The following is a 21,146-nucleotide window of genomic DNA, read 5'->3' as shown; positions in this document are numbered from 1 at the left end:
AACCTCCTGATTCTGTGAACTATTTTCTTCTTCTTAGTTAAAATTTCCAGCTTATCTATTGGATGCTACAGTTGCCCCTCTACAGCCCTGCTGGGTGTGTGAAACAATGAAGAGGCCAGATGTGTGCCTGCCTGCCTCATGCATCCTCAATAGGATTAGGGCTTCTTCTCTGGGACTTGACTTGCTCCTGGTTATATATGGAGCGAGAAGAACACAGCTGGAGCTTCATTTGCCATGCTGAGCTTGAAGAGCCAGCAAAACCTTCGAAAACCTTTGTGTTGGTGAAATGTTAAGTGGTGCAGCCTTATGGGAAATCTAAATGACAACATAAGGAACCCTTTGATGTGCTAACAAAGACACACATATGATCATAAAGCACTGTAGGTCTATTTGTGTTCTTCAGGCTCTTGTATCCAATTATTTTCCAAAAGCCATTCCTAACCTTCAGAGCAACCTTCTGCTTACGTTTCCCTGATATGTTCCACTTTGTTCTTAGTAGGTTTCCATGATGAGCCAAATTTAAACAGTTAAACCCTGGTGTGTTGAGAAATGTTCCATTCATGCTGTTTTAATGTCTCTCTATTATCTAATTGCAGCTTCCCCTCAATGTCTTCAATAATTACTTCAGTCTTGGATTTGATGCACATGTTACACTGGAGTTCCATGAATCCAGAGGTAATATGAACTTTTTATTTCCTTAGCCTTGTGGATGGGCAGTTATTTTATGAATAAGAAATAGAGTTGGATTTAACATCCTATTCTTATAATTCAGAAGTAAAGCTGGAGCATAAAACATTAAGATACATAGAAGAAGAAAAAGTGATTTTGTCATGAGTTTCCAAGGGATTTATGATTAAGAAATGAAAAAAGTATAAAGAAGACTGTAATGTACTGGCAAAAAAAAAGGCTTAAAGGGAAGCTTCACAGAGTGTTAGATCTTGTAAAGGAGATAATATAGAAGTCAGGTGTGAATGTGGAAGTGGAGGGAAGAGAAGAGCCACAAGACTGGAAGTGGCAGGAACACAATTTTTTTCTCAAACTGAGCAGCTGTTACCTATGGATCAGTATACCATGCTCTGGACTTGGTACAGACCCAGAGTTCTCTGTGCAAGTTAAATTCCTGACAATTCTGTGCACATTTAACCCTTTGAGCAGCTGTAGCACCTTGCCTGTCCCCTTGCCAGCAGCAGTTATGCCACCCTGTACAGACTGACAGGCTTAAGGACTGATATGAGCAGCTTTGCACTGATATGAACAGCTCTATTTATATTGTTTAGGCAGGTGTGCTTGTAGAAACAAGCCTTGCTCAGGTGTCTGCCTTCAGCTTTTGGTTATTCCAGCTTTATATGCAGGTTTTTCTGAAACATAGCCTTCCTCATAGTCGCTGTCATACTATCAGAGTGTCATTTCAAGATGAAAAGATAGCACTCTAATGCCAGGCTAAATAAAGAGAAGGATACATGATGGAATGAGCTAATGCATATTTTATGATGTTTAAGACTGCTTCAAGCTTTAGGAATAATAATGAGGGGCCACAAAAGGGCACAGAAATGAAATTATGACAGCTGTATGCATTTTTTTATGAGTGCATGTCACTCTGCATTGCTAATGTGACTGTGAATATACTGTATAGATTAAATGCATGGCTACTTTCTCATTTAATGGAGGCATTATTTAATAATGAAGTTATGGAGCTCTATAAAGGATGAATGTTATTTCAGACATGCCAGGGTTTTAAAAATTTACACGGGTGAAAAAGCACTTGGCAGAGCAAGCTGAATGTCTGGGTATGTATGGCCAGGAGAGCTTCTGTAGCACAAGTCCTCACTGCTGGTGTCATCCTTGTCTTCTCAAATGCTAAAATATATGAATTCTATGCATTTTAGAAGAGGATAGCTTATAGGAAAGCCTTGAAGGTGGTGTTGGTGTGTGGGTTGGTTTTATTGTTTTTCATGTGGAGTTGGGGTTCTTCTGCCTGGAGAAGAAAAGGTTCCTGGGAGCACTTACTATAGCTTTTCAGTACTTGAAGGGGTTTTAGAAGAAAAATGGGTCCTGTTTCAATAGGACAATGGGACAATGGCTCTAAGCAAAAATAGTGCAAGTTTGGACTAGATATAAGGAATAAGTTTTTAACCATGAACACGGTTAAAACACTGGCACAGGTTGCCCAGAGAGGTGGTGGGAGCCCCCTCCCTGGAAACATTTGATGCTGGATTGAATGAGTCTCTGAGCAACCTGATCTAGGTGAAGATGTCCCTGCCCATTGCAGGGGGTTGGACTAGATGGACTTTAAAGGTTCCTTCCAGCCTAAGGAATCCTGTGGCTTGGTGAATTAAGCAATGCAAAGCAGATTATGATCTTATTTACCACTGAGGATAATCCAGAGAAATTCTTAGCAATGGTAGCAAAATGTAAAGTACTTTCACAGCTATAGCACTTGTGCTCTTGAGGTAATTGACTGCATGCATTTGCTTATGTGGAGCTATTGTAATCACATATAGATTAAAACAAATGAATATCATGCCTGAAAATCAAAATAAGATAAATTGATATGAGCTCTCTGCCAACAGGACACTTGAAGCAGTAGATATTGGTCAGCTGTTATATTTAGAATAAGCAGTGATTGCAGTGTCTCAGAGGAACTTATATATTAATGTGGTCTTTTCCATGGCAACCTCTACACTTGTGACTTATCAGATTGAGACTTGAAGTTGGATCCAAGTCTGATGGATTTAGCTCTGCTTTTTTGGGAAGTGTTCTGGGTACTGGCTATTTCCCGCTTCCTCCATTGGTATCCTTATGCTTTGGTAGAGCATGGAAGATGCAATTTATCCCTGCTGACATGCTGTTTGATCCCTCAGCTGTGCAGGACTGTTCATTTGCAGGAAACTTCCCCACAGACACAGACAGAGTCTAACACATTCAATTTTTCTATTTTGTTGATGGTTTAGGAACAGTGAGGATGGAATGAGCCTTGGATATGCACTCAATAATTTACTTCTTCTAACAAACCTAAAGCTCTATTTTTTATCACACAGTCCTTCCACCCTACCCGTGCTCATCTGTGTTGGCACAAGTAGGACCAGTAGGTTGAGGGACTGCTGAGTCCCTGACATCAGAAAGGTTCCTTTTCCTGTTCTAAACTGGGGCTTTAATTAGGGAGAGTGTTTGTCATAAGGTCCAGTGCTGTGGTGTCTGCTGTCTGGAACCATTAGGGAGACTCACATGAGGGTGTGTGCAGCACAGGCACTAAGTCTTCAGAAGCCTTCTGCTGCTTAGCATGGGGTGTTGAGACTCTCTGCAAAGAGCTGCGAGCTCAGTAAGTGAGATGAGATTGAATTATGCAATTAAATTAGTTGTTTGAAGTAGAAGTGGCCCTGACTGAGTTTGAGTCACCTGTGACACAGCAACAGATATAGTAACTGAGCCAACAAGCAAATCAGAAACCTCAAGCAGCTCATTCTTACAAAATGGAGCTGTATTTTGTGAGATGTAGTGGCTTTCAAGAGAACTGGAAGTATTGTTTTAAGTGGTCATTTGAGAGGTAATTTGGATGTGTCCATGCTAATGTGATGCTTTAGCCAGAAGGACTGCCTTGGTGGTTTGATGTTTTCACTAGAGAATCAATGAGCCAGGGTGAGACACTGGCACTAACACCAAGTACAGGGTCAGAAGGGCTGCTTCTGCAATCTCTAGATGCCTTAAACAAGCAGTTTCTAAGGAGGTTCAAGAATGAACTATATTCTGGGAAATGTGTCTCATATAGGGAGATTAAGGGAACTCCATTTAGCTTATTGGAAAGAAGGTTAAGAGGCTATTTAATCGCTGCCTATAAGTATTTACTCGAGGACAAGGTATCTGATAGTTGAAAGCTCTTTAATCTGACAGGGAAGTATAACAAGATTTAGCAGTTGGCAGTTGAAGACTGAAAATTTCAAGATTGGAAACCACCACATTTACTTTAACAGTGAGAATAATTAACCATTAGAGGTACATTACTACTAGACTTAAAATTCTCCATCTCTTGGAGTCTAATCAAAATGAAATGGGTTTCTAAATAGGTTTTAGAGTAACCAATTCTCTTTTTCCCTTTTTTAAATTTTTCTGCAGAAATCTTTGGGTAGAAATGTCTATTCCTTAGTAACTTTTAACAAATCAGAATTTAGGGGCTGTTTAATCTTGTAATTTACTAATGTTTTACTCCTGGTTCAAAGCATGGGTTATTGTTCCATAAATTTCTAATAATTCTTACAGATTTGTTCTCCACTCTTAGAAACAGAAGTCTAAATATTCTATTCTATCATAAAATGAATAGCCTGAGAGGTGCTAAATTAACTGATTGAATTGAATTCTTGTTACCTCTTTGCTCTATTTCACACTCTACAAGAAAAGGGAAGAATTCAATATCAGTGTTTGAAATCTGATAGCAGAGAAAGGCACAGATGGGGGACTCACACATGGAAAACATATTTATGGTAATATTTTCTATGAGTGATACACTGAAAGCACTGTAGTGTTGGCAGAGAATGTGAAGGTATGATGAAATCTGTTTGTTTTATTAGGGTGTTCATACTTTTTTTTCTCATCCTTTCACAGAAGCAAATCCAGAGAAATTCAACAGCCGATTTAGAAATAAAATGTTTTATGCCGGGGTAAGTAAAGATTTGTCTTACAGAATGGTGTTAACTTAGTTGCTTGAATGTCTTCTTAATTACCTTCCCCCTCATTTTCTCACATCAGGAGCTCATGCCAGTTTATTCTGCCTGTTAGAATTTCAAGTGCAGTCATGCTGTTTCTGGCAGTGCCACACACAGGTGTCTGTAGGAAAGAGCCTGTGGTACTGTTATTATACAGAGGTGGACAGGTGAGAAAACTGCCACTCCTTTGGACACTGTCCTGGTCATATCTTGGTCCCTCTGCTTCTGGCTTATAAGATTCTCAAGGCATTGCTCTGCTTCTTTCAGGGCTTGGGCACTGCATTGGTACTGACTTTGCTAGAGGAATTCTCAAAATTTTGGCCAGTATCTTTGTAGCTTTGAGGAGCAGCCTTGGATGTAGGATGGTGGGGAGTGCAGGGCACAAATCAGACATTTGGAGTGGTTAATGATGGGTGAATATGCTCATATAATTACCCACTTGTGCATTCAGGAGGCAAATGGACAACACTTCATTCTAAAGCCATTAAGAGTACACACTAGTTTGGTAATGAATGGCATATAATGTATTTCTGGGTGATAACACCCATGTGCCTTAAATATGGAAACAAGTATGTGAGCAAGAATTTGTGCTTAATGGTTCAGGATACCATTGAACTTTGGTGTTCAAGGACTTTTTTTCAGTTAAGCTCTCAAAAGCAGAAGTATCACAATTTAAAACAATAAAATCAAATTGCATCTTCTGAGAGAGTAAGTTTGGCCAAAGGAGGGCATATTGGCAATTAGCTCTGTGGAGGGATAAGAATTGAGGGGAAAAAAAAAGAAGAGAGGAGGTGTTGACAATTCCTGCACTGATTTCTGTTGCAGGCAGCCTTTACAGACTTTCTGCAAAGAAGCTCAAGAGATTTATCCAAGCATGTTAAAGTTGTGGTGAGTATAAGAAATTGTGTCATAGTGTTGTGGGGAGGGGGTGGAGGTGGAGGTTTGGAGGGAGAGTGAGGTGAGAGTTTAATGGCTCTGTTACTTTTCAGTTTTGAGCATGACATTTGCAACACATTCCAAGGAAAGTCTTGGGAAAGTTGTTACAAAGCAGCAACACTTCTCTTGTCTGTGGCTCCATTCAGCAATTTCTCTGTGCTCTGTCACTTTGGCTTTGTAGTGTGATGGTACAGACCTGACTCCAAAGATCCAGGAGCTGAAGTTCCAGTGTATAGTGTTTTTAAACATACCCAGGTAAGCTCAAGACAGATTCTTGAAGTTATGCAACAAAAATAACAATAGTTTTCAAGACACCTAACAGATTTCCTAGGCTGATTGAATGTGCAAGAAGCATTTTCTCACCTCATTGAGAGCTGGCTCCTTATAATGCTGTTAATGAGCTATGTAGAATGGCTTCAGAGTTCAGAGTGCAGCAAAACCATTCCATAAAAAGTTGAGTATCCTGATGCAGTAGAAATGCTTAACAAGCACACTTTGGAAAGCTGTGCATCTTACCTGCAAACAAGTTATTAAAGAGATAGATACCTGGTCTTTTGCTTAATTAGAGTCCAAGTGTGGAAAAAAAGGACAGGGAGAGGAGGGGACAGAAATGGAGAGAGGGGAAGGATGAATATTTTAGCAGTTAAGGAATACCAAGCTGCTGAAAGAAGTCACAGTTTTAAACATGTTATAAGGTGTCATTAATAAAAATAAGGCTGGATTATCAGAAGTTGTTGGTCTCTTGTTCTCTAGAACAGTAGTCTCCAAACTTAATTTGATTGTGCATTTCTGTCAGTAAAAAGCTTTTGAGAACCACCTCAATAAATGTATATTTATCAATTATATACATGTTCCTCTATTCTAGTATTACAAAAAACATGTATGTTTTTAATGTTTGTTTTCTTATTGAAAGTAAAAGTAATAGTTGCCTTCAAACACTCTAATTGTCTTGTCAGTTGTGAATTTTTCTTGCATGTACCCCACTTTGGAGACCATTGCTTTAGACAACTTCCTACTCTGCTCCACAGGCAGTCCCAAGCACTTAAGCTTTTGAGTCCTGTACTGCAAGCTTCTGCTTGGTGTCACCTCACCAAAGTTCCCCCTTCTACCTCTTTCAGATCGCTTTTATATTTATTCTCTGATGGTAGAAAAGAGAGATGCCTCAGCTGTATCTGTTCCTCCTTCTTATTTCTCCCTGCCCACTCAAACTATGCAACGTTTTGCATTCCTTGTACTGAGCTAGCAGGGAGAGGGGAAAGAGGGGCAAAACAGCTTTATAGCTCAACAGCTTACCAGCAGGAATCAAAGCAAATAGGGAGTGCTGCTGCTCTCTGACCTATTTCCTGGTGTTTCCCCATTTTCCTCTCAGAGAGGAACCTGATAAAGTTTATGGCGGGTACTCCTGAGGGCGTTGTATCAGCTTGGGAACAAAAAGAACAGCCTGAAAGGCTAAAAGTCAGGACCTCTCAGGGCAAGCTGCTCTCTCCAGCTGGCTCTCCAAACCTGTCCCTGTAGGTATTGTGCCGGCACGATGCCCTGGGGGAACCCTGGTGACCACAGAGACTTTGAGCCGCAGCGTCACGACGATGGCTACATCGAAGTCATCGGCTTCACCATGGCCTCGCTGGTGAGTGCAGGGGGTGCTGCCAGGCTGGGAGGGCTCCCTGGGCAACTCTGCAAAATACTCCTGGTTACTGAAAATCAGGTGTGCTTCCCCATAGTCAGATGCTCTGCTGTTAACTGGCAGAGTCAAATACTTCTTTTCTAATAAGAGAAGTGTTATTTAATAATCAAAAGTATTACTTGCAAAATGTGGCTGATTTGCATGCGCAGTGCTCTGAAGTTAAATGGCAAGTTTAACATACTGTAAGAACAGTATGATAAGAGCATGAAGTCATGATTTTACTGTGGCAATGTTCTATGATCAAATAAACACTCCCTTTTCTCTTTAACTTTAGTATATTTCATTCTATTGCAGTAAAGTCTATTTTTAAGTATTGCTGGTATATAAATATGAAATATTATATAAATTCATGTCCATTCATTATATGGACATACAGTTTCTATATGTTCACCAAAAGTCTTGTGAAACTTTAGCAATAGATGTGGAAGACTTTATTAGTATTTCTTGCGTGAATTTTATCTCTCCTTTTTATTCTGCTAGAAAAAGGAAATTCAGCCAACAATTTTAATTTGTTAATTTGTCAGTGTACTTTCTTCCAATGCCATCTTTAAAATGAGCTAAAATTGAGATACCATAAAAGCAATCTTGCTGTAAATATCCTGGTGTCCTGCTATGGCAGTGGCCAAACACTCTGACAGTGCCTTCAGGGGCTGGTTAAATGCAGACAGACTTGGCAATTTTCCCCATGCTTGCACCAGCCTGCCTAAGGCGCTGCAGCTTGGGCTTAGTGTGGCCAGCAGAAGGCCCACAGTTGGACTTGCTGGCAAGTTTTTATAGCTGACACAGCTCCATACCTGGAGGCCTTTGTTGCTGCTGTCTCATGTAAGCTAGTTTAAAACAAAGATGGATAAGCCTCTTTTAGCTAAACTCCCTTGTTGTGTGACCTGCCCTCAGACCATGTCACTTTCAGTAAATACCCACAATAATGGTGTTTGTTTCCTCAAAGAGGAAGTCAAGCAGATCTAATCTTCAAAGTAAGCAAAAGGCAGTTTTGGTCAATCTTTTCTTTAAAAGTTTGTCTGAGTTAAGGATAACTTCCTGGATGTTTTTTGTTTTTTTTTTTAATGGATCTAGTGGATTAGGGAAATAACTGGCAAGAAAAATTTTGTTTATTAGCCATCTTGTGGAATAAAAGTGAGGAGAAGTTTAGGACATGTTTTTGAAAATGCTGTTAAAACTTTAGCATGTACAAACAGACAGTTTTCAGTCAGAGGAGTTGTTTATTTTTGCCTCTAACACAGTTCTAGTCAATGGAAGTGACTAGACAGGTCTCAGAAGCTACCAACAATTTCAGTTAGGGCTGAATTTAAGAAGTAGGGCCCTTTGAGCTTCTGTTTCTCTTTAAAGGAAGCCTGGTTGAGAACTGTGGGTCTACAGGTGTGCTTTGGTTGTGATGCTGAAGAATGATTATAACCCTAGACAGCTTTGATATAATCCTAACTTGCCTTGTATGTCTCAGATGTGCTTGTTGTACCTAAGTGTGTCTGTGAAACCAAGGGAAAGAATTACTTTTTAAAAAGCATTTTTAATTATTGGTCATATTGTCAATTGATCCATAATATTAAGTGCACAGGCCTTGACTTGTGTTTACACTGCTCTCTGTTAGCATTGCATTAATATGAGATTATTTTTCTGCATCTGAGAGATGAGAACGAATTGCCAAATAATAGTCATATTCAATTAAAAAAGCACTTTGCCCAAACATGTCTGCCTCGAACTTGAAGGATCTGCTCATTGTCTTCCTTGCTTAATTTCTTTGAAAGGAATTCTTTAACATGATATTTAATTGTTTTAACAAGGTCCTTCTGCTTGCTCTTTTCAGCCTATCTAATGTTGAGGTTGACCTCATGTGTAAGCTTTCATAATAAAAAATTTAAATTTACTAATTCACATTAAGGACCATTCTGTTCAGGAAGGGGAAATAGTTTTTCTGTCTCGCAGATGTATCTAATTAGGGATGTTGTTTTAAAGAGCAAATAACTATTAGCATGACTGTTATTGTAAAAACAAACCAACCAAAACAAATTGAAAGCTTTAGGAATGAGCACAGTTATTAATTTGTGTGTGCACATGTGTGTATATATAGATGATTAGTCCTATAATGCATGTGAGTAGATATCTGCTTGTTGCTTTGCAGTTTTGGGGTGAAAATGCTTTCATTGTGCTCTTTCAGAGTAACTTAGGTATGGAGTACTGTGTAAAGGACGCTGCCTTTAAAGTGGCATTTTGGATTTTTTAACTGCCTCAGCTGCCTCTGTTCTGAGCTGTCTTTTCCCTGCTTGTCGGAACCCAGGACATCTCTCTGGCTGTCCTGGATGGCTTGAGTCCCTGCCAGGGGGCTCAGAGGCCTTGGCACAGAGCCCAAGACACCTGTGACTTTGAATTTGACCCATGGAGCAAATTACCGCCTTTATATGAAGAATTACAAGTCAAGAGAGTTTAAGTAGAATAATAGTTAGCTTGTTATAGAGTGAAAAGTACAATTTTGAGGTTTCTAGAATTGGGCTCGGGGTCCCAAGATGGAGGAATTTGGATGTGCTTTGTCCTTCTTTCTCCTTCTTCCTAGCCCTCATCTTCTGGGTGATGGTGGCACTTTTGGATTGGTTTAAGGTAGGGACGCACTGAATAACATAGGTGATAGGTATTGGGAAATTATTGTAAATAAAGTACATGTACTTTTTAGTATAAAAGACAACACTGACCTGCTGAACAGACCTGGCAGGCCAGAGAAAGAATGTTATAGATAAGAAATAATAAACAACCTTGAAAACCACAGCTGAGGAATCCTGACTCCTTCTTTGACTGCCGGGCTGGGAAAAGACTTGTCGGTATCTCGGGATCCCTCTGACCAGCAGAGACTCCAAGACCTGCTTGGTGTTTTGTTTGTTTGTGTGTTTTGTTTGTTGCTTGCAGGCCGCTCTCCAGGTGGGCGGCCACGGGGAGCGGCTGCACCAGTGCCGGGAGGTGACGCTTCTGACCTACAAGTCCATCCCCATGCAAGTGGACGGCGAGCCCTGCCGGCTGGCCCCCTCCCTCATCCGCATCTCCCTGAGGAACCAGGCCAACATGGTGCAGAAGAGCAAGAGGAGAACATCCATGCCTTTGCTGAATGAGTGAGTTGCACACGTGCATGTCCTAGAGGCAGGAGGCCCGTGTGGGGCAGTGTATTCTGTCGTGGATTTTGCATGTACTGGACTTGCAGCGCATTTGAAAAATAAATTAAAGAAAAAAATCACATCTTCTGAAGTCCCTTTTCACTCTATTGTAAATACTTACCTGACTTTCTTTTACTCTTTATCTTCTGAGTTACTCTTGTCTTGCTTTCAGACTGGTGTTCTATCTTTCTGTTTTGTATTTATTTATTTAGAGAGGTTTCTGCAGGCTTGGCAGTGTGCCCCTTGGCTTTCGATGGTTCTGCATATGTATGCCATTTGCCCTTGAAGTTTTTTTGATTTAGTTTCTCTGCTTTATTGATCTGCTTTTTAAGCTGCATTGAAGACCCTGTAAGAAATTGCCACAATCAAGAGCTAATCAGGACATATTTCAGTCTTTGCTGTGAGCACATGCTGCCTGGCAGAGTCTATGGAGAAAAATTTGATTGTCCTGAAAGAACTGTTTGTACTTTGTAAGAAATCCTTCTCCAGTATAGAAACTCAAATGAGAAATGACTATTGTAAATGTGACTAGAGAAAAGCTGATATTGGAAACTAGTAGCTTGTGAAGAGGAATACACAGGACTAACATTCCTTTTCATGATTACACTTTCTTTATCAGCACTGCAATTATAATTGAATCAGAAGAAACCTAAATAGTAAAATTTTGACCCATGAAAGTGGCCACCCAATAAAATAATTTAGATTATTTTGTAGAGGGTATTATTGTAATCCTTGTAGAGGTCTTTATTGCTGGTAAAATGACTGTTGCAAGGGACTTTGCTGTTTTTCATCTAATATTCCAAATATGAAGCCAAACAGTCGATCCCTTATCCAAAGATACTGAACTAATGCCCTGAAGTTATTAAGGATCCACATTTAATTCAAACACTCATCCACTGAGGCTTTAATATTTCTGGGGAAATGGGTGGGGGAATTTTACTGTTGCAATTGTAATGGTGAGGCAAATTCTGTGAAGAGATGTAATACCTTCCAAAAGACTAACTCCTATAACTGGGAAAAAAGGACAAGATCTTAGGCACACCTTTTCTCTTCAGCTATCTTAAAAGTTGTGTCCCTTACAGCTGTATATCTAGAGAAAGATCCTGCTTTACTTCAAACTTTGACTCCAGCCCTTAAGAATTTTTTTCATTCCCTGGCTGTCAATCTATATTCTATTAATATAATCAAAGCCACCCTGGTTACTTTCAACAGGTTCCTATTCAATTTAGCACTTTGTTCTCTTACTGAGACTAATTCTTTAAGTTGCAGTAGAAACCCATTTCTCTAATGTGCAATTTCTATTTGCTTGGAAAATATATAAGGTATACTCATTTTTCTTGAGCAGAGAATAGCAGACTCTTAACTATGGGCAGCAGGGCCCAGTTTCACCCAACCACAACTCCTCACTCTTCAGTGAAAGCAAAGGGCAGCCCTGGGACATCTTTTTCTGCACTGAAGGAGGCTAATGCAAATGTAAAAAGAGAATTCATGGTATTTCAAACTGCTAATTAGAATGGGTTAGGTTTGGGTTTTTAGATCTGAATTTAAACTGTGGTAGGGAAATCGAGATTTCTAGTATATGCCAATTGTCAAGGGGATATTCTTTGTGGTTTAGCTTGATTTAAATGTGCCATGGTACACTAAATTGCTGTCAGAGTCCTTTGATTTGGCTGACGTATTTTTCTGCAGATCTGTGTCTTGGGAAAATGCAAATGATCTGTCAGGAACTGTAGTGTCAGCTTCACATATCAGAAACTTTGTGTGTAGATATTTACATCTATTTCTATATATATCTGTATATGTACTTCACTCTGAGGTGTTAAAAAGGAAGGAGAGAGCACTTGAATCTTCTCTTACTGTGATAAAAGGTAAACGACTTGTTAAAAGCTAAAATCTAGGAAGAATATTAGTATTGTAAGAAGTTCATTCAATATGATTCTGATTGGTAGTATTGCACAAGTGAAGAAATTTGTAATATGTTTATCTATTTTTCTTAACTTGATCTCTAGGATACAGCTCCTTGTTCTGTTGGAATCCCCCAGTGAGCCTTGTATGGGATGGACATGATAGATGAAGGGTTTTTTAATGACTATCATTTAAATGTTAGATGTGTGAGATAAGTCAGTGGGTCTGGAGCTATCCTTAATTACTAGACAGCTCTTCTTGAGCTCCTTGCCAGGAAAGCAATTAGAAAATTATCTTGGTCACAGAAATGCAGATTTATTATTATTGTCAGCTTTGATATTATTGCCATATAAAAAGTGGGAGTGAGTAGAAAAAGACTTGACTTGAAGAAGTTTTACACTGCTTCTGTATTTTTTGTCCTGATAATATTTTTTCTGTGTTTTTTTTTTTTTTTTCTCTTTGAAACACTTGTTGGCTAAATTCTCATTCCCGTTCTCCACTATTGATCACAGTAGAATGTGCAAGAGACAACACAGCTTGTTTTCTGTGACTGAGCCAAGAATGTGGCTGTTGAGAGCTATACCAAAAATTAGGGAGAATAAGAAGAGAAACTGTGGTTCAGCTTTTCCAGAAATAATTTTCTGAGTAAAATCTCCTGCATAGTATATTCCCCAGTAAGTTTCAGTTAATGAACACTTGCTGAATTGAAAAATTTTGCTCTCACTGACTTTTACTTTGGCTTGAGGGAGAGCACCCTGCATAATGGAAGAGAAAGAAGAGGAAAGATCTTCTAGATAAGACATATTTGATGCATTCAAGAAAAAGAAAGGGACCATTTGAATATAAATACTAAGGGTGAATATAAACACTAAAGGTGAATATTAATAAAATGCAAGTTTCCCTAAGGTATGAGCAAGAGGAATGGAAACAGCAACTTGTCATTGTAGATACAAAATCTCCAGTAAGGGTATTTTTTCCTTAAACAGTAATTAGTTGGTCAACCCTTGGAGACAATTCCATCCATCTGGATCTCAGCTTTGATGTTTGTTTGCGTTTCTGGACCTGCTTCCAAAGTCTTGTTGCTTTGAAATTTTTCAGTGCCTGTGGAAGAAGTTCTGGGATCCCTTGTCTTGTATAGTTATGTTCTGGGCTTTTCACTGCTCCTCACTTGTGTCTTTAGAAAGCTCCTGTGTGCCACATAGCAGTGATTTTCTCCATTTGCATGTCTTCAGTTGCTCTTGGCTTCCTAGTGTGGGCTCAGAGCTCTGCATGGCCCTTCATTCAACGTTTACGTGACACATTCCTTTTGTTTCTGTTTAAATGTTGTGTGTGTCTTTCTTTCTTCTCTACCACTCCTCTCTCTGTCTCACCTTTTTTTCTTGTCTGTCCTCACTGTGTGCTGTTTTTCTCCTGGCCACTCATTTCCTGCTGCCTTATAGTATCCATAAAGTGCAGTCTGCTGACCTGAGGAGAGTCTCGGCTCCCCCTGACTCCTTCACTGTGTGAGTATCTGGCTTTTTTCTATTCTAAAAGTTCCACAGCCTTTTGTTATTACCCTGTGTCATTCAGCTTAGAGATGGGGCAGTAAAATCCAGTGACAAATGGGAAGAGGTAGCTCAGATGACAGCATGACTGATGGGGCACAGTTCCACAGTAGCCAAGTAAGGTGAGCAGGACATGTCTGGTGATGGGTAACCAGGTTCAGCCATCAGCCAGTTCCCCAAACATCCATGGCAACAGGCACATCTGAGGTTTAATGCCAGGCATCATTCCTGGAAAGAATTGAGATAAGATATTTTCAATCCAGCACAGGAGGTTTCCTCTGAACATGAGGAGAAAATGCTTTTTATCATAAGGTTGACAGAGTGCTGGCGCAGGTTGCCAAGAAAGATTGTAGAATCTTCATTTTTAGTCATAATCAAACCCTGCCTGGACATGGTCCTGGACAGCCTGCTCTAGGTGGTCCTGCTTGAACAGGGGCTTGCACCAGATGGCCTCTAGAGATCTCTTTCAGCTTCAACCATTCCGTGATTCTATGAAATTTCAGAAAGCTCCAAGTGCTTCATTACTATTTTGGAGAAAGGAAAGATTTTCAGTTTGGTGTGCCTTTTCTGTGGGTCCTTTTCTGTATTCTGCTGACAAGCATGAAGTAATGAAACCAACTTGCCTCACCAATTCAGCATCTGAATCAGCCTCTTCAAAAAATTGAGGTAACCCTTATTTCTTACACAGAACTTTGAGCTGTGTGTCTAAGAGAACGAGTACTATTTCCAAGCTCAGGGATATCCCTTGGAAAATGACCTCCAAGTTTTGATGCAGTTCATTTTAATGTCCCATTTGATATCAGCTGTCAGAGTAAAGCAGGGAGAAAAAGACATGCAAGCCCCAAACTAATTTGAAAGTCAAAGTTGTTCTCTATCTTAAAATCTATAAAAATAGATTAAGCATGCTGCTGCACTGGGGCTGCCAATTAATGTGTCTGGCAAATTAAAATAGGAACCCATGAGGTAACACAGAAATATGATTTGGATTATGATGGCTTTGAGATTCAAATATTGCTTTGTGGTTTTTTGTTGAACAACATAGAAGACGACTGAGTTCCAGTTAGTACTGAACAGCAGGGCAGATCCTACTGAGACCTGGTGATGGATTATAGCCTGTCTTAGATAAATGTCAGGATTTCTGCAGCAGGAGATGCATGGGACTTTAGGGCAGCCAATTTATTAGGCTCATGTGGTCTTTTTTTGCAGAGACAGTAGAACTGTAGTGTGATCCATTGCAAATGCTTATACAAGGTGTGTAAGTAAATACAAGCATTGTGTTTTTGAAGGTCTTTTAAAAGGAAGGTGAAAACTTGCATTTTCCTGCTGGGTGTTCAGAGATGAGAAGATGCATGTGTGAGAGTACATTTGTCTTGTGTGGTTGATGCTGAAAATTACCATTGAAAAATGAGATATTTACTTGTGTAGCCCCTACATTTCTTCTACAAGTGGAATAAACACTGTGGGTAGGGTAATTTTTTTTTTCAGTTACAAAATCTGCATAAATAAAAATACAAATACCACTGTATTGGTAAATTCTACTCCTTTATGGAGCTTGTGGTAATGACTGCAGCAGAGTATGTGTATAAAACCTGTGTGAATAAAAAAAGAGTAATAGAAAATAGTATTTTTGTTTTTAGAGGTTCAAATGCCAAACAAAATCAACCTTCTCAGGCTGAATATGGTTACTGTTTATAAGAGGAGAGTCTAATAAAGAACAGTAGGAGGCAAAGTTTAAGGGAGAAAGTAATAGAAAGTGAACTGCTCTCCAAATGCAGAGTTAAGGATGAAAATGCTTAGAGATATCTTCTTTTCTTTCTGAAACATGATTTATAGGGAATTGAGTCTCCTCATTTCTTATCAGTTTTTCCTGTTTAGCATGTGGATTTCTGAATGTGAAGCTGTCCTGTGTTCCCTGGCAGCCCAGAAAGCCAGCCATAAACTGGGCTGCAGCTGAAGCAGCATGGCCAGCAGGTCCAGGGAGATGATTCTGCCCCTCTGTTCTGCTCATGTGAGACCTCACCTCTAGTGCTGCATCCAGCTTCAGGGTCCCCACCATGGCAAGGATGTTCACCTGTTGGAGTGAGCTCAGCAGAGGGCTCCCAGGGCAATTAGAAGGATTGGGCACCTTTCCTATGAGGAAATGCTGAAAGAATTGGGATTGTTCAACTTGGAGAACAGGAGCTTTGGGGTAACCTAATTGTGGCCTTCCAGTACCTGAAGGGAGCCTACAAGAAACGTGGAGAAGGGACCATTTACAAGATGTGATGACAAATGGAATAATTTCAACCTGAAAGAGAGTAAGTTTGGATTAGGTATTGGGAAGGAATTCTTGACGGTGAGGTGCTGGGACAGGTTGCCCAGAGAGGTTGTGGGTGTCCCATCCCTGGAGGTACTCAAGGCCAGGTTTGATGAGGCTTTGAACAACCTGGTCTTGTGAAAGGTGTCCCTGCCCATGGCAGGGGAGTTGGAACTAAGTGATCTTTAAAGTCCCTTTCAACCCAAAAAAATTCTATAATTCTGTTTAGAGGGATTATTACTTATGGGAGAACATGCTGTGCTTGGAAGTGTAATGTGTGAGAGAAGCACAGTTAGCATGCAGGAGAAGAAAAACAAGTTTCAGGATTCCCCTGGGAACTTCAGAATGTGTCTGTACTTTAAGTGTCTTTGTGGGTGTAGGTCTACAAAGCCAAATGTGTTTGCTGAAGAAATTGTGAGATAAGAAAGTACCAAAGAACTCACTAGGGTTAGCCAGGTTAACCTGGCTTATCTGGAATAACCCTTATGTCCTGGTTTTGGCTGTGACATGGCCGATTTTCTCCCTAATAGCTGTACAGAACTGTTTTTTTGATTCATGGCAAGAGTAATGTTTTGGTTATTGCTAAGTGGTGTTTATCCCAAGTAAACACTATTTTCAGCGTCTCACACTCTGCTGCTGAGGAGCTGCACTCAGTGCTGGGAGAGAGTGAGGCCAGGTAAGCTGACACAAACTGGCCAAGGGGATGTTTCAAACCAGAGAAGGTCACGCCCAGTGTGTAAACTGGAGGAGTTACCTGGGAGGGGTCTGACTGCTGTTTGGGGATATGCTGAGTGGTGAGCAGTTGTATTGTGCATCTCTTTTTTCTCTCATGTTTGTTACTCTCTCTACCCCCACTTATTATTATAATCATATTTATTATTACTATTGTACTATTTTGTTCTGTCATGAAATTCTTATCCCATCTGTGAGGTTTATCTTTTCTTTCCAATGCTTCTTCTAACCAAGGGGGCTGTCCTTTGGCCCAACACCCTATGACATGGCTGCTCATCTAGCTCAGATTCCCAAATGAAAGAAAAAAATATGCGGTAGAGTTTATAATTTCAAGGGTTTGTGTTTTTTTTTTTTTTTTTTTAGGTAAAGAGTTTAGCAAGAGCTTTACCTTAAAATAGTCGGGAACTTTTGTGAAGCATTGAAGTTCCTCCATAGAAGGGACTGAATGAGTTTGCTCTGTTGCGGCAGTTCTTATGTTTCAAGTAGATAGATGCTGTCAGAAACTTATTTTTAATGTACCATTTCCAAGCTTTGTCAATGTAGTCTTGAAAGTAAGGTGAATTTCCTTTTTCTCTTTTGGCTACAGCTTTCCTCTTTCCAATTGCTCTAAATGGCTGAATACTGAATTAATTTTTCATGTTTATTTCTTCTCTAGGAGACAGGTAATTCATTAATCATTCATTGTCACTACAAACATCCCCTACAAGAATGATTTTTCTTTTTTTTTTTTACTCAAGTATTTTTTGTATGGAGGGAAGTAGATTTCCTTTTCTGTTTACTGAATCATGTTAAAATTGTGTGTAAGGTGGTATGGGCTGTGTTCTTGGAGGTCTATCAGAAATTTGTCACTGGATGCTGTAGACTTGTTGGACTGTTTATTCTTATCATTCCTTTCTCTGTGGAGACATGAAGTGTAAGAAATGGTTCACTGGGTTCATAAATAATTGAAATAGGGATTGGGGTATTTATAATTTACAAGTCTGTCTCCCCAGCTGAATCAAGCTGGTGGTGTGGCAGAAGTGTAGCTGTGTGCTGTGCAGGAGTGCCAGGCTTGGGCAGGACCCAAGCTTGCTCTGCCTGTGCTCTTCCCCGGGTGACTGGAAGCAGGAGCACGTGTCCTAGGAAAACCAGCTGCGCTCCAAGTGAGCTGTCTGGCATCTTCTCACTTGTTGCTGGATGATTAATAGGGGTGAGGAACTCACAGTTTCATCAAAAGCCAAGTGTGTTTTCTAGATGAAAGATCTTGGGGAAGATTCATATTTAGGTTTGTGTTTAAATGAAATCATTATAAATAATAAACATGAACAAACGGAATGTTTTATTTGACCTCAGTCTTTATTTACATCCTCATGAGGCAAATGACATTTAGGATTTGGTTCTGTAGATTGATGTGTTTGTGGAATGAGTTTCTAATTAGATTCTTTAGGAGGTAATAGACTTCATTAATCTGTACTTTCAAGTACTTTTTGTTGGCTATGTAATACACCATGTAAAAAAATAATTAAGAGGTAAGTAATTTAAGTAATTTAGGTTGAATTAAAGTGTAGCAATCTCCCCAAATTTATTTATAAATTTCTGCTTTATGTGGAAAGCTTTTCTTCCTCTTGCTGCAGTTAAGCAAGTTGTTTTACACAGTGTTTAGAGACATCTATTTCTATTAATACTGTACTAATGTTTCTGTTCAGTGACATCCATCACCCTGTTAATTGCTTTTACATGGGCTTGCTTATGTATTTAATCTTTCTGGTTTCTGGATATACTGAGTATGTCTGAACAAAGACAAATTGATCTATTTGTATAATAATATGGATTATGATGTAGTGTCCATGAAAACTGCAGTAGTGTTGATAGTGGAAGTATTTTGCTCAGCTCCATTAGATAGAGTTCTGTGAATGAATGAGTTAATTAGTTTGACTGATGAGGACAATATACCCTGGTGTCAATTGCTGCTAGTCTGATAGCACAAGAAATGAATATTCAAGTAGTGAGTTTTAGAATCAAATTTATTTTGAATAGGTAATAAAATTTAGCGACACAATGTGTCAGCCAGTGAGTATTATAAGAGAACAAAGGGTGTTTGCAAAGAACTGATGAACAAAACCATCAAGCTTCAGTTACTGAATAAATGTCTCTTTTGTGCATGTGTCAATACACACATGTTTTTAGGTATGCCTGTATATGTTTACTTGTGTTATGAATATGCTGCTTGTGACTGGACCTCGCTAAGGTATAAATTTTTACCCTGTAGAAAGGAATTCCTTGTGTTGTTGTTTCTGGTAATAGCTTATTTTCTATAGAAAGCTACTGTTTCCAAGGTTACAGTTTTTTTACTAAGATAACTAAACTTTTCAAACGGACAAGAGGCCAAGTTCTGTTTCTCTCCAGTTGTATGTTTTAGCACGCAACCTGTTTATGTAGTGGTTTTAGCATGTCTTTAAAAAAATGGAGTGAGAGGAGGGCAGAACAGAATACCAAACTCTGGTACTTGCCAGCTGATTGCCCTCCTACACTGGACCTGCTCCTATTTCTCCTCAGAAAATACATCACACTTTAGATGGGGTGCTTGTTGCTCCTGCAGAAAGAGTCAGATATACAGTGTGTCTACATATAAAAAATGATACTTTTTATATACTTTTATTCTTTTGCAAAAGCATGGGAATATTTTCTTAAATATTTTCTAATGAAAAGAGAATTTTGGAGAGTGTATGTGTGGTTTTTGGAAGAAAAAAATATATTCTAGATTTTCTTAATTTTAGATACTTTTCTTCCTCCAGCTCCAAGCAAAGAAAAAGACCTTGCTCACTTCTTTTCAGGTGAAAGGACTAATTTGACTCAGAAGGTGATACTGCACATGCAGTAGGTTGCCATCGGCTTCAAGCTAAGAAATAACATTTGTTTTTCTTTCTTACATGGCATGAGGTAGTGAGTCAGCATATCTACAGAAGCCAGTGTTATCCTTCTCTCCCCTTGGTGTCCAAACACCATCCTGTGTGTGATGGAGTTTGGACACCAACAGGCAGGTTGGAAGGGAGGCAATTAGCCAAGGTTTGGCAGATGTTGGCATGAGATCATCCTGTTTTCCTCGCCTGCTTTCATGAGATCCAGATTATTCATTGTGATAATGAGTTTGAAATGAGGCCCATTGTGATAGAACATAAGTCTACCACTGATTAATTGATGACATTAGTAAAGAAAATTCACATTTGAACCAGTGTTTAGAAATGAGATAACACATGTAACATTTGTGAGATGTGCCTTGTCCTTCACTAGCAGTGCAAATGCTATAAATCAAATAGTTTAAAATTGAGAAAGAAGCCAAACTGTATATTTATGGGAGTACACAGCATTATGCTTTGAAAATTCAGAGTGTGTTAGTCAATATTACTGTAGGCAGAGTCCTGGTACTAACAAGATTAAAACAGAAAATATAGACAGTCTTTTACTAAAATCACAGAGTGAGTAATCTACTTTTAACTGACCTAGGGCTGAGTTCCTATAGGGCAGACATTTGCTATGTGTGTTATAAACACAGATTGTCTCTTTCTCTTTAAAAGTGGAAGATGCAAGTGTGGCTAAATGAATTTGGATAGCATCTAGCTAAACTTAAAAAAAAAATCAAACAATAGGTTACATTAAGGTAGTAACTAGTGTGAAATGAAAAAGAAAACTTTTCTGGACAAATTTCTATCCATATTTATATGGACATTTCATGTTAAGTATATGAATACCTAATTTCTAGAAACTGACCTATTGAGTCTTTCAATAGGTCAGTATCTAGAAATACTGAGGTATCTAAATCAAACTAAATTCTGTAAAAGTGAGGTTGCCATACTGCTACTTGCTTTTAAAAGTCCTCCTCGGTTCTGAGTATTAGACTCAGAATTTTCGAAATCTGGTTCTTAGGCACATCTTTGTTGACTGTTTCTCAGACCTGAGATGCTGGATCAGGATCCTTCAGTAATGTGGTGTAGATGCTCTCGTGGGAAGAGGTTGTCCTGAGATACTTCCCAAGAAGCATCTTTCTGTGTCTTGAAATTCAAGTTGGCAGATCTATCTACTGGCTGTGGTGGGGCTCTAAGAATCTACACAAAGTCAAACTGGAGAAGAGTGGGGTAGCTACAGTGGGGTAAAAGAATTCAGAGGAAACCTTCGCAGTTTCAGGTCACACAAACACCAACAGGATTCTTGATCTTTGTT

The 21,146-nt window shown here is 39.3% G+C and overlaps 1 protein-coding gene across 7 annotated transcripts in view; it reads left to right on the top strand.

Annotated features, from left to right (window-relative positions):
• DGKI (diacylglycerol kinase iota) overlaps positions 1-21,146 on the top strand; it is a 202,143-nt gene that overhangs the window by 113,014 nt on the left and 67,983 nt on the right. For 4 of the 7 annotated variants that reach the window (XM_063154098.1, XM_063154105.1, XM_063154099.1 and 1 more), the window contains 6 exons: positions 597-675; positions 4,597-4,652; positions 5,523-5,585; positions 5,815-5,888; positions 7,149-7,260; positions 10,231-10,430. In XM_063154098.1, coding sequence (XP_063010168.1) covers positions 597-675; positions 4,597-4,652; positions 5,523-5,585; positions 5,815-5,888; positions 7,149-7,260; positions 10,231-10,430 — 584 coding nt within the window. Of the gene's footprint in view, positions 1-596; positions 676-4,596; positions 4,653-5,522; positions 5,586-5,814; positions 5,889-7,148; positions 7,261-10,230; positions 10,431-13,816; positions 13,880-21,146 lie in introns of all 7 variants that reach the window. The other 3 variants (XM_063154104.1, XM_063154102.1, XM_063154100.1) reach the window with 1 other exon arrangement.

The sequence above is a fragment of the Melospiza melodia genome, chromosome 4 (assembly GCF_035770615.1).
Source record: "Melospiza melodia melodia isolate bMelMel2 chromosome 4, bMelMel2.pri, whole genome shotgun sequence".
NCBI lineage: Eukaryota > Metazoa > Chordata > Aves > Passeriformes > Passerellidae > Melospiza > Melospiza melodia.
The sequence above is the reverse complement of the archived record's forward strand: the minus strand, read 5'-3'. Positions and strand labels throughout refer to the sequence as shown.